At 34.2% G+C, this 12,843-nt stretch overlaps 1 protein-coding gene across 4 annotated transcripts in view; it reads left to right on the forward strand.

Moving 5' to 3' along the window:
* ROCK1 (Rho associated coiled-coil containing protein kinase 1) overlaps positions 1-12,843 on the forward strand; it is a 166,048-nt gene that overhangs the window by 56,247 nt on the left and 96,958 nt on the right. For all 4 annotated transcript variants that reach the window (XM_090285751.1, XM_090285753.1, XM_090285752.1 and 1 more), the window contains 5 exons: positions 1,522-1,697; positions 2,558-2,642; positions 3,640-3,784; positions 4,190-4,328; positions 6,782-6,873. In XM_090285751.1, coding sequence (XP_090141877.1) covers positions 1,522-1,697; positions 2,558-2,642; positions 3,640-3,784; positions 4,190-4,328; positions 6,782-6,873 — 637 coding nt within the window. The remainder of the gene's footprint in view (positions 1-1,521; positions 1,698-2,557; positions 2,643-3,639; positions 3,785-4,189; positions 4,329-6,781; positions 6,874-12,843) is intronic.

Consider the following 12,843-nt stretch of genomic DNA (forward strand, 5'->3'; position numbering starts at 1 on the left):
AAAACATAAATGTCTAGATAAATTAGGTATCTTTTCTCTTAAGATTTATTTTATTAATTTTAGTTAGATTTGAATCTCATGTTTACTTAAAATGTTCTTTTGTAAAGTTGCTCTTTTTTTTTTTCACTTTAACCATGGTCATATAATAAATACATTTATGACTTGTGTTCTTGTCAATTTCATGTCAGTCCTGCTTTGACTCCAGCTGCTGCCCTCTTTCTGTTTCTTTGTTAGTTGTTACTGCTCCTCCTATTTACTGCTATTATTTATTGAGCATCTATTTTATTAAATGCTTTCTATATTCGCTAATTTTTTAAACAACTCTGAAAGGCAGTTAATCCCTATTAGATATACCCCGAATTTATAGGTTAATTTATGCTTTATTTATTAGACATTTATTAAGCATTCACTGATTGCCAGACATCCAGATGATGACTGAGCAGCAGGTATAAAAGTTGATCAAGATATAGTCCCTTACATTCTTCTGTAAGAGATTATAGTGACAGAGACTCAATTTAAGTAAATTGCCCAGCCACACATCTAATAAGGGACAACTGAGAGTGTAGCCCAGTTTTCAGACTTCTTGAGAATTGTGGTGTTAATATAAATTAAACAGGGGAGCAATGGGGGAAAAAAATGGGACAACTGTAATTCAAAACCAAATAATAAAAGAAAAAAAATAAATTAATTAAACAGTGAACCCCACTGAAGCACGAGTTAAGTTAGAGCCAAAATATCTCTTTGTTTAGAAGACTTGTATGAAACTATTATAATTTAATTAGTATAGAAATATATAGAGAAAAAATCTTCATCTAAATCCTCAGAAACTGTTAATTCCTTTGCATATGCAAGGGACTTTGTGGTGTTTATGTTTATGTTTGTTTCTGTTCTAAGCCCTGGCTGGTTTGGCTCAGTGGATTGAGCGTCGGCCTGCGAGCTAAGTGTCACTGGTTCGATCTTCCAGTCAGGGCACATCAGAGAAGGAAAACTCTGACTCCAAAAAACCTCCGCTGCCTTGCGGCATACCTCTTCAGGGGAAAGGCTAAGGGAGTAAACCCCGACAGAAAATCCGGAGCCGGAGTCCCTAAGGCGGTTTGACGTTGTAGTCAACACCGGCAACTCCTGCGGCGCACCTGAAGCCAAGCTGTATTGACTCCGTCTTTCCCTTGGACCCTTCAGCTGCGAAGAGAGGGGGGGTCTGCTGCATGGGCAACAGCAGACCCTCCATATCACCCTGCCCAGGCTCTGTAGCTTCAGCTCCACTGGAGAGGACACTCCAGCGTCATCGCAAGATGTCGATTCAACACGGGAGGAGACAGATACCGTGTCACTCCCGAGTTGGACTGCACAGCCATTCTCGGCGGTGCAGATAGACTCTTAAGAAGCTACACCATCGTCTCTCAAGACGGACGGCTGCCGACAGTTTCTGTTCTGTTTTTGCAATTTGACTGTTTTAATTAAATCTTTTAAATGAAACAATCTTGCCTGATCTTAATGAATTCTTTTTTTGTATTCGTATAGCTTTTTTATGCATTCCAAGATGATCGTTATCTCTACATGGTGATGGAATACATGCCTGGTGGAGACCTTGTAAACTTAATGAGCAACTATGATGTGCCTGAAAAATGGGCACGATTCTATACTGCAGAAGTAGTTCTTGCATTGGATGCAATCCATTCCATGGGTTTTATTCATAGGTAAGGATAAAAATGCTTTAAATTTTCTCATTGATTGACGAGAAAAGCTGAAAATACTTGAACTTTATTCAATTAGCATTTTCTACTCTACATCCTCTCACCTCTTCTCCTTCTATATGACATGAGTGGTATTTCAGAACTTAAAACCTTGAAATTTGTAGTTTTAACATTTCAGCTTAATGTTGCTATATGTGTACTTTTTACTGTCCCTTAGTCTGATTATGTAGCTTTTATTTGGTATTCTGTAAATTAAAAATTGTAAGCTGGTTTTTTGAGGTATGTGCCAGTGTTAAACAATTTTCATTTTTTAATATACAGATTAATTTGCTTGTGATTATTTTTATATACTTTTTATTATACAAATTAATTTGCTTTTAATTAGTGAATATATCATATTTATATGTTAGAATAATTTTACTTGTTCTGCAAACATCACTTGAATCCACTGTGAAGTTGCTATGCTGAGTTCCAAGGATACAAAAGTGAAAGTGTCTTAGACCCTGTCCTGGAAATATTTATGTACTTATGTTGAGAAATGTGTTTCAATTACTTTTTATTCCTAAGTGTTAAATTTTTTATGGTTATTCTCTCTCAAATGATTTTACAACCCCTCACCCCCAGAAGAATCAAACTACTTAAAAGAAAGGGGAATATTATATGTCTTCTTCTGAGGCATTAACATATAAAGAAGTTTCCCTGATGAAGTTAAATGTCTATGTGTGGATAGGGAGCACATACAGGTCAAAAGTGTCTTATCTGCACTGAGTGAGGATAAATAGCCTAAAATAAGTGCCTCATATAATTTTTATCAGTGTCTGATCTGATCTGTTTCAGAAATGCTCTTTTTTTCCCCCCCTCAGAGATGTGAAGCCTGATAACATGCTGCTGGATAAATCTGGACATTTGAAGTTAGCTGATTTTGGTACTTGTATGAAGATGAATAAGGTTAAATGATTAAATTTTAATTTAGTTTTTTTCTAATTCAAGGCATATGCTTTATAGAAAATGTTATAAGAATGTACTAACCATAGCTAGACTTGTACAGAATTGATGTGACTTGTCTCATTTGTTGAAATAGATGTTACGGTTTAGATTTGTATTAGTAACTTGTGATTAATTTTTTCCTCTGTATTTAGGGTAAGTGTAGATTGCTAGATTTACTAAATCCTTTATAATAAATGTAATATGCTACTTGTGACTAGAAATGGAAATAGTCCCTAAATACTAATGCAAAAATTAAAATTAGTTTCATAAATATTAGACTTCAATAATGTATATATTTTTAGTGTTTTACTTGGCTTTCTAGTAACATATATAAGATCTGACTATTTTAGTTGGGAATCAATCTTAAAAGATACCCATTCTCATTATTTATTTAATCAATAATGTATATAGCAAGTATGCTGCTTTATTTTGTTGAAACAGTTTATATTCTTTGAAAATTATCACACAACAATATCCATGAAGTTGTATTTATTATTTTAAAAGGAAATTATTGGTTAGAAGGAAACACTACATGAGAACTTTTTTGTGAACATTTAGTTCACAAAAACTTCTATTGCATTTATTCTAGCTAAAATAAGTAATAGGTATGTATAGTTTTTTTTTATTTTTTGATGGTTAAATGCATATTAGAGAGATATTCAGTGTGCTTAACACTATCATGGCCTTTTCCCATGCTTCACCATTTTATATTTGTACAGTTGATTCTTGCATGTATTCTTCAGTTTCAAGCATTATGAATTGAACAGCTATTTTAGTAAAAATATTTTCTGTATATAATCTATATATATGATTAAGCTATTTGTTCATTTTTGTTAAGTTTGCATTACATTTTGATATAGTTTATAGCTCAGAGATTTAGAGTTCTAGAGATTATATGTCATTTTAAGTATTTGAGACTTTATATCCTAATCCAAATTTGATCTGCATTTCTTTTTAGGAAGGTATGGTACGATGTGATACAGCTGTTGGAACACCTGATTATATTTCCCCTGAAGTATTAAAATCTCAAGGTGGTGATGGTTATTATGGACGAGAATGTGACTGGTGGTCAGTTGGAGTATTTTTATATGAAATGCTTGTAGGTGAGTAAAAAGAATTTTGTGTAGCTCTAAAATAGTTGTGTATCCCCAAACTTAACACTTAGTTTCTTCTATTAAAATACTTAACTACATTAGGCAGCGTTGATTGTGTTTATAGGAAACAAATTGATCTAAACCTATTTTGTGTGTGCTTTTAAAATCTATTTAGAAGATTAAAGCAACTTTTTTTTGAATTTTATTTTATTTTTATTGTTTTTTTAATTACAGTTGTCCCACTTTTTCCCTCAAAAGCAACTTTTTTATGTATTTCTTTTTACATATTAAGTGTGTGTTTTTAGTTTGTATATATTTAGTAATCTTTAAACAGGTAACACTGACTCTTCCTTTGAAACTGTTTTTTTTTTTTTTAATATATCTTATTGTGCTGTTTTTCTTTCTAATTTTCAGGTGATACACCTTTTTATGCAGATTCTTTGGTTGGAACTTACAGTAAGATTATGAACCATAAAAATTCACTTACCTTCCCTGATGATAATGACATATCAAAAGAAGCAAAAAATCTTATTTGTGCCTTCCTTACTGACAGGTAAATAATCTTGACATTGAATTTACTTATATTGATCTTAAGGAAGTTCTCATTTTGCTGCTCAGTTTTTAAGATCTATATCCGAGTGCTTGCATTTGTAGTATTGGAATAAAAATGTTGCGATTCCCAAAATCATTCATGATAGTGAAACCTAATATAATTTTATGATTTTCCAGATGCCTTTTCTGGATCTCAACTCACTTGCTTTACCAGAGAAACTTAGATATAATACGTCTTTTCTGATGGCTAGACCAGATGATTCTTTTTATTTCATTGTTACATTTTTAACTTGGTTAAGTACAAAAGTGATGGTATATTTTATTGATTCTGAGATTTTTTTACCATATTAACATCTCTGAAATTAGAGTGTATCTCACAAGCAATGGCATGTGTTAATTTCATTGGGAATTTTTTTTTCCTAGTGGTAGAACAGTAATGATACATCTTCCATTTGATGCCATTTAAGATAACACCATATTGTATAATTGAAATTTGCTGAAAGAGTAGAACTTAAATGTTCTCACACAGACAAAAAAGAGTTAAGTATGTGAAGTCATAGATGTGTTAATTAATTTGATGGGGAAATCCTTTCACAATGTGTACATATATCAAATCATCATGTTGTAGACTTTAAATATCTTAAAATTTTGTCAATATACCTTAATTGAGCAGGTGAAAAGATTTAATTATATACAGTATATGCTTGTTGAAACTAAGTAAATAGTGCAAAAGCATAAAAAATGTATATTTCCTACCTCCTTCTTTCTAGGGATAATCATTGTATAAATGTATATGCATGTATGTGTTAGAAGCAAAAGTAGCATATTAGTATACCTTTGTAGTTTAATTTTTAAATTTATACATGATCCAGATGACTTAACTAAGATTTCACTTAACATTATGATTGTATATTATTAATTTAAATACTATGGAGGCCTAATATTTTAAAATTTGTTTCAATTTCAGATTTACTTTAATTAAATTAACTTCTCCTTTAGTATGTTCCTTAGAATCTGAAATTTATAGTTTTTCAAATTTTTACATTTTAATGTACGTGCTATGTAGATATAGGTGCTGTGTTAGGTGCTAGGGATATAGAAATGAATAAGATACACACCTGCTGTTCTCCACTACCTCATAGTCCTTTGGGGGAGATAGATAAGCAAAAGAGACACTTATTATACAGACAGATATATACTCTGAATTAAGTAGTGTGTGGTATAGAGTCATGGAGAGGTTCCCCCATCCAGTCTGGGAGAGTCAGTGAAAACTTTTTATTCTTCATTGAATTTATTGGGGTGACATTGGTTAATAAAATTATATAGCTTTCAGGTGTACAGTTCTATAATATGCGATCTGTATATTGTATTGTGTGTTCATCATCCCAAGTCAAGTCTTTTTCCATAACCATTTATCCCCACTATACCCTCTTCTATCGCCCCCACCCCTCTTTTCCTCTGGTAATCACCATACTGTTGTCTGTGTCTATGTGTTTTTGTTTTTGTTCTTCACTTAATCCCTCAACTTTTCACCCAGCCCCACAACACTCCATCCCCTCTGTTAGCTTTCAGTTTGTTCTCTATTTATAAGTCTGTTTCTGTTTTGCTTGTTAGTTTATTTTGTTCATCATATTCCACATATGAGTGAAATCATATGGTACTTGTCTTTTTCTGACTGTCTTATTTCACTTAGCATAATGCGCTCCAGGTCTATCCATGCTGTCACAAAGGGTAAGATTTCCTTCTTTTTTTACAGCCACATTCTATAGTGAATAGTTCTTTTAAAAGTATCACAAAACTAAAGCAACTTATCTTTTAACTTCTGAAAAAAATTTGGAATTCAGGGTATTCTTGTTGTTTATAAGTGCTCTACTAGAGGACAAAAGTTGCTGAGTTCCTCTTTCAAAATGAGCTAACGGCACATCTTTAAACATTATGTGTTCACTCAAGAGGCCAGGAGGAACCAGTAGCTTGTCCCAGTAAAAAATTTCAGTTTTGTAGTAATGTCAAGAATTAGTTGTCATTGGTTTTTGTTTGGTCAGAAATATTTAATAGGATATAAAATTTAAATTTAAAATGCCTTTCTGAGTTTTTGTTAGCTTCTGGTGTGAAATAAAGTTGTTGGTTGCAAAAAATGTGTAACTACCACTATTTTAAAAACCTATCAAGAAAATGTACTGTGTTTTATTCATTATGCTTATGAAGGAGGGTGAGTGATTCACCTGGATTATCATTGTCAACAGAAAGTCATGGGGTATCAACAGATCTATTTTCTTACATACTTTTTAAAAAAAAACTTTAAATATTCTCAACTTTCAACTTTTTTATTTAAGCTGAAAATTAATATAGATCTATACTTATTTTGCACAGAATTAGCATTGTGCCCATAAATGTGGACAGATTATAATAATATTTTAAATGATTAATAACTTTTCTCCTTCCTTCTCTTTTCAGAGAGGTGAGATTAGGGCGAAATGGTGTAGAAGAAATCAAACGACATCTCTTCTTCAAAAATGATCAATGGGCTTGGGAAACACTTCGAGACAGTAAGTTATTTTTTTCTTGCATATTAGAGTAATTAGAAAGAACTATGGTAGCCTGTTGAAACAACCTTGCTATGTGTGTATCTAATGAAAACCTAAAGTACAGAGAAGTATATGGGTATTGCCCTAACCTACTTAAAGAGAGAATATTTGATAATATTGGGAAAATTGTACTGCTGCTTTTCTTAGATCTCTCTCAGGATAGATTAGATATAATACACTTGTAATGGAATTGGGTTCAGCAGTCATAATTTAATATTTGATCTTAGTTGAATTGCTCTTTGTTTTATTTTTTTCTGGTGTTTTTTTTTTCCTTTTTTAAATTGATTATGCTATTATAGTTGTTCCAATATTTCCCCCTTTGCCCTCTGCCACCCAGCAACCCCACTCCCTCTGGTGATCCCCTCCTTTGTTCATGTCCATGAGTAATGTATATAAGTTCTTTGGCAATTCCATTTCCTATACTTGCTCATACCCCTTCTTATTCCATAACGACCAATTTGTACTTTTTAATACCTTCACCTTTTCCATCATTCTCCCAGACTCCCCCCACAACTCGTCACCCTCCCAGTGTTCTCCATATTCATGATTCTGTTTCTGTTCTCTTGTTTGCTTAGTTTTTTTAGATTCAGTCGTTGATAGTTATGTATTTATTGCCATTTTAATGTTTATAGTTTTTATTTTCTTTTTTCTTAAATAAGTTCCTTTAACATTTCATATAATAACGGCTTGGTGATGATGAACTCCTTTAGCTTTACCTTGTCTGGGAAGCACTTTCTCTGTCCTTCCATTCTAAATGATAGCTTTGCTGGTTAGAGTAATCTTGGCTATAGGTACTTGCTTTTCATCACTTTGAATACTACTTGCCAGTCCCTTCTAGCCTGCAAAATTTCTTTTGAGAAATCAGCTGATAGTCTTAATGGGAACTCCTTTGTAGGTAACCCTCTTCTTTTCTCTTGCTGCATTTAAGGTTCTCTCTTTATCTTTAATCTTTGACATTTTAATTATAATGTGTCTTGGTGTGATCCTCTTTATATTCATCTTGTTTGGGATTCTCTCTGCTTCTTGGACTTGGGTGTCTATTTCCTTCACCAGATTAGGGAAGTTTTCTTCTATTTTTTTTTTTTTCAAATAGGTTTCCAATTTCTTGCTCTTTCTCTTCTATTTCTGGTACCCCTATGATGTGAACATTGGAACATTTGAAGTTGTCCCAGAGGCTCCTTACATTATCCTTGATTTTTTGGATTCTTTTTTTATTTTTTTGTCTTGCTGTACTGATTGGATATCTTTTTCTTCCTTAGGTTTCAGATCATTGATTTGATTCTTGGCTTCATCCACTCCACTGTTGATTCCCTGTAAATTGTTCTTTATTTCAATTAGTATATCCTTCCTTTCTGCCTGGGTCTTTTTAATGCTGTTGAAGTACCCACGGAGTTCCTTGAGCATCCTAATAACCAGTGTTCTGAACTCTGCACCTGATAGGTTGCTTATCTCCATTTCATGTAATTTTTCTTCTGGAGTTTTGATCTCTTCTTTCATTTGGGTCATGTTTCTTTGTCTCCTCATTTTGGCAGCCTCCCTGTGTTTGTTTCTGTGTATTAGGTAGAGCTGCTTTGACTCCATGTCTTGGTAGCATGACCTAATGTAGTAGGTGTCCTATAGGGTCCGGTGGCACCACCTCCCTGTCACGCAAAATGGGTACTCAAGGTGCACTCTTCGTGTGGGCTGAGTACTTTCTTCTCTTCTAGATGAGTCTTGATTGCTGTAGGCAGGTCAGTGGGAGGGATTTACCCAGTTCAGACAGCTGGTGGGACTGGCTGTGTCCCCTGGCCAACAAATACATCCCTCTGTGGCTTGTGAGGGGGTTGGGTGGTTGTCCGATGTGCTCTGTAGCTGTCCACTGGGTGCACAGGCTCTGGGGTTTCCTGGATGGTGCAGGCTAAGGTCAGCCTCCACCTGTGTTCTGTCTGGGGCCCCTTGACCTAAGCTATAAAGTGATCTTCAGATGACTGCTACTAGTGCAGAGCCTGGGGGAACTCAGAAGGAGTTACAGGAGCTGAGCTCAGCTGTTGCTTGTTTGAGCTAATTTACGAAGGTATGAAGCCTGCACCAAGCGCAGCTCTTCATATGGAAAAGCCACTGTTATCAGCTTGGGTGAGCCTGTAAATTGGATGGGGCAGACCCTTAGGCAATTGCCAGGGCAGGGCTCACTGTGTAAGTTGGGTTGATGGAGATTCAGATATGGTGCTGCCACACTGTGGCTCTGTGTAGTGTGTAGGGGAGGGCTCAGAAAAGGTACAGTGGCCTGCTGCGTGCAGTTTTGTCTGGGAGGAAGCTTTCCCCCAGCTCTCATATGGTGACACTTTAGTTTCTCCCGTATGCCACTGTTGCCCTTTAAGGTGCTGCCCCAGTGCTGGATCCCCAAGGGAGTGAGTCTGAGTAAGTCTCTGTGCCCTACAAGGTCCATTAAGAGGAGAGGTTTGAGAATCACACAGTTTATTTTGCCCTGTACCCCCACTGGTTTTTACAGCCAGAAGTTATGGGGACTTATCTCCAGGCACTGGAACCCTGGGCTGGTTGGCCTGGTGTGGGGCTGGGATCCCTCACTCCAGAGATATCCCTCCGTTTTATATCCACTCACGTGCATTTGGGACCAGGCAGTTCCATTTCTCTCTCCCTCTGTCCCCCTTGCCCATCTGGATGAATGTGGTTTTTTATTTCCTTAGTTGTCAGACTTCCATACAGCTTGATTTTATGACGGTTCTGAGTGATATTTGATCTCTAGTTTAGCTTTAATTTTTCTGTGGTTGGTTCAATAAATAATGGTTAATTAAAATGTATTCCTTGTGAAAATACAAGTTATTCTTTCATTTTTACTAGAATTAAAATAAAAGATGTTCTATTATTAATAAATACTAATAGAAGATTAATTTATATAAGGATATAGGATATTATGATATACCTGATTCTATCAGGCTTAAAGTTTTCAATTCACAAATAAAAATGTGTAGTGTGTAAGAAGTAAATTCAGTTAGTTTAGAACATTTCCCTATTTCAAAAAGAAAGTTTTATTATAAGAGTCACAGAAAATCTTGTTTAACATAGCTCAATCAAAATGATAATGGCACCAATTTTCCCGTCATCTTTATAAATTTGGGAGGCCAAGAATTTTCCTGTCCCCTATTGAAATCTCAGGAACTTTCTTCCCTTTTCACTATCAAAGAAAGGATAGTGTATACCAGTTCCTCATTTCCTGCTGTAACAATAGCAAGGAATAGTACTAATGGAAATGAACTCAGCTGTATGGTTTTAGGAACAGTTATAAATTAGGCATTTGTCTTAAGGACTGCCTGTCTAATTGAGACTTCCATAAGAGAAAAATCTTGTTGATTTTGAAGAAATAGATTATGTAGGTTTGCCAAAATTAGCCCAGTATTCTGCTTTGTAAAAGAAATGTTATATTGTCTTTGAGTACTGTGTATACTTGTACTGAATTACAAAATTGTGAGGAGGGAAAAAGGGAAGTAAGTTCTTGTGGAAGTTAAGAAATTATACTGTTAGACAGAATGACATTGAATAACCTGCTATCTAGAGAACTACAGGAGCAGCTTGACCGTGAGAGCATTTATTAATAGTTATACAATGGGAAGGAAGGAACTTCTTCCTCCTAAGTAACTGTGACATAGTTGTCGCCTTCATGCTGCATGAGAAACTTGCAAGACAGAGATGAGTAGAGTGAAGTGGTGAATGGTTGCATTGAAAAGCTTTGTGTTTTTATTCAAGTTATGTTCTTAGTAAAGTTTAAGAAGGCTGAAAACATACACGTTTAGAAATCCAAAGAAAATGTAAAAGAGGACTGGAGAAATACAAAGTATCTTTCGTATTGCTAAAGATATTTTATATTGCTTTAAATTCTTTTTTCAAAGTGAAGCAATGCATAAGTAACTCGAAGAACCACATAATAAATGACTCTAAAAGGTAGAGGCCTTTTTATTTTTGTATTGAAGAGCTGATAATAGAAGGGAGGTAACCTAGTCAACAAATATTGAACACTTACTATATGCTGAGTACTATTTTATTTCAGGCACTAAGAAAACAACAGTGATCAACAAACATTCTTTACCTTGTGGAGTTCATAGTCTAGTGGAACTGGGGAGTCCAAATCGATGGCATTTTATAATAATTGTTACACCTCCTTAATATAACTATAGTTATGAAAAAAGTGAATTGCTTCATTGATTTAAATCAGAAGAACTTTATATTTAAAGAATTTCTATAATTAGGTAATTTTGTTAGCATTATTATTTCTATATTTTTTAAAGCTCTGTATGGTCCTCTGTGGCTTTGCTATCATACACTTTTCCTAATCCTAATAGCTCCTATTTTGTGGTTACTGTAAAGAAAAAAAAGAAAGAAAGAAAAATTAAAGTGTGTGGAACTTACTGTTCTCTTTTTCCCTTTCCCTCTTCCTACCCCTTCTTCACTTCCTACCCCTAAAATGCCAAGAATACCTTTATTCTGAAATGACCTTTCTGACCTCCTAAGTTTTTTAAAATGATATAACAGTTTTAATTGTTTTCAACTCTCTCTATTATTATTATTATTATTATTTTTGGCAAAATTGCTTATCTTTTGCAAATAATAGCTCCTTTGGTGATTTTACCACATAAATGTCTTCAGGTAACAAGGCAATTAATCTTGACCATCTGTTGCTTGGTGGTGTGAGAGTAGGGTACAAAATAGCTTGATTTTTGGCAGAATTTCTTCAAGTTTTCTGATCTTATACACTCAATTTAGAGGCACAAAGTATTAAGTTTATAAAATTACTTTTCCATTCATTTGAGATAGAATTAAAGAAAGAACAGAAGTGGGTTTAAAAATAGAAGATAAAAAATAAGAAGACCTAAATGACTTGGCTACAGGTCACACTTCTAGCAAATGACAATGTCAGGATTCAAATCTAAGTCTATTTGACTGTAAAGCCTTTGATCTTCTGGAATACCATGTATCACTTAAAGATTTCTATGATTCAGTATTATACAGACTAGAAATGTAGGGAATCAATATTTGTTGGCAGTTAAATTGGGGGGAAAATGATAACATTTATTACACATTTTTAATAATACCATGTTAAATGTAATTCAGTCTGTAAGCACATATATACTCCATTCTTGGTTCTTTGAATTAAGTCTAGTGTCCTCTATTAGAGTTACATTCTTATGGGAGAGATTATTACTGTAGGGTTTATGAATAAAGAATTAAGAGTCTAGCAAGTTTCAGGGTATACGAGTTTAGACTTTCTCAGCCTTACATTGGGCTCTTTTAAAAAGAAGACACTTTAAGAAAAATTATCTCCCTTTATTGTGGTAAAGTATATATAACATCAGATTTACCATTTTGACCATATTTTTGGTGTACAGCTCAGTGGCCCTAATCACCTTTACCTTTTTTTGCAACTCTCACCACCATATATCCCCTAAATGTTTTTATTATTCCAAATTAAGTCTCTGTACACATTAAACAATAACTCTCCATTCTTCTTTAACTCCAACCCCACCCCTCCCATAGCCACTGTCCTACTTTCTGTCTCTATGAATTTGACTATTCTGGGTAATCAAATAAATAGAAACATACAATATTTATCTTTTTGAGATTGACTTATTTCACTTAGTTTTCAAGATTCATCCATGTTATATCATGTATCAGAATTTCATTTCAAGTCTGAATAATATTGCATTGTGTGTATATGTACCACATTTTTTTATCCATTCATTTGATAGTAGATACTTGGAGTGCTTGTATCTTCTAGATATTGTGAACACTGATTCTCTGAACATTGGTGTACCAATATATGCCAGAATCATTGCTTTCCATTCTTTTGAGTTAATTTTTGTCTGCAGTGTAAGGATACTGTTCCTGGTCTATACCCACTAAACGCTAGTAGCGTGCCTCTCTCAGTACAAGAACCAAAAA

The sequence above is a fragment of the Furipterus horrens genome, unplaced genomic scaffold (assembly GCF_987537825.1).
Source record: "Furipterus horrens unplaced genomic scaffold, mFurHor1.1.pri manual_scaffold_8, whole genome shotgun sequence".
Taxonomy (NCBI): domain Eukaryota; kingdom Metazoa; phylum Chordata; class Mammalia; order Chiroptera; family Furipteridae; genus Furipterus; species Furipterus horrens.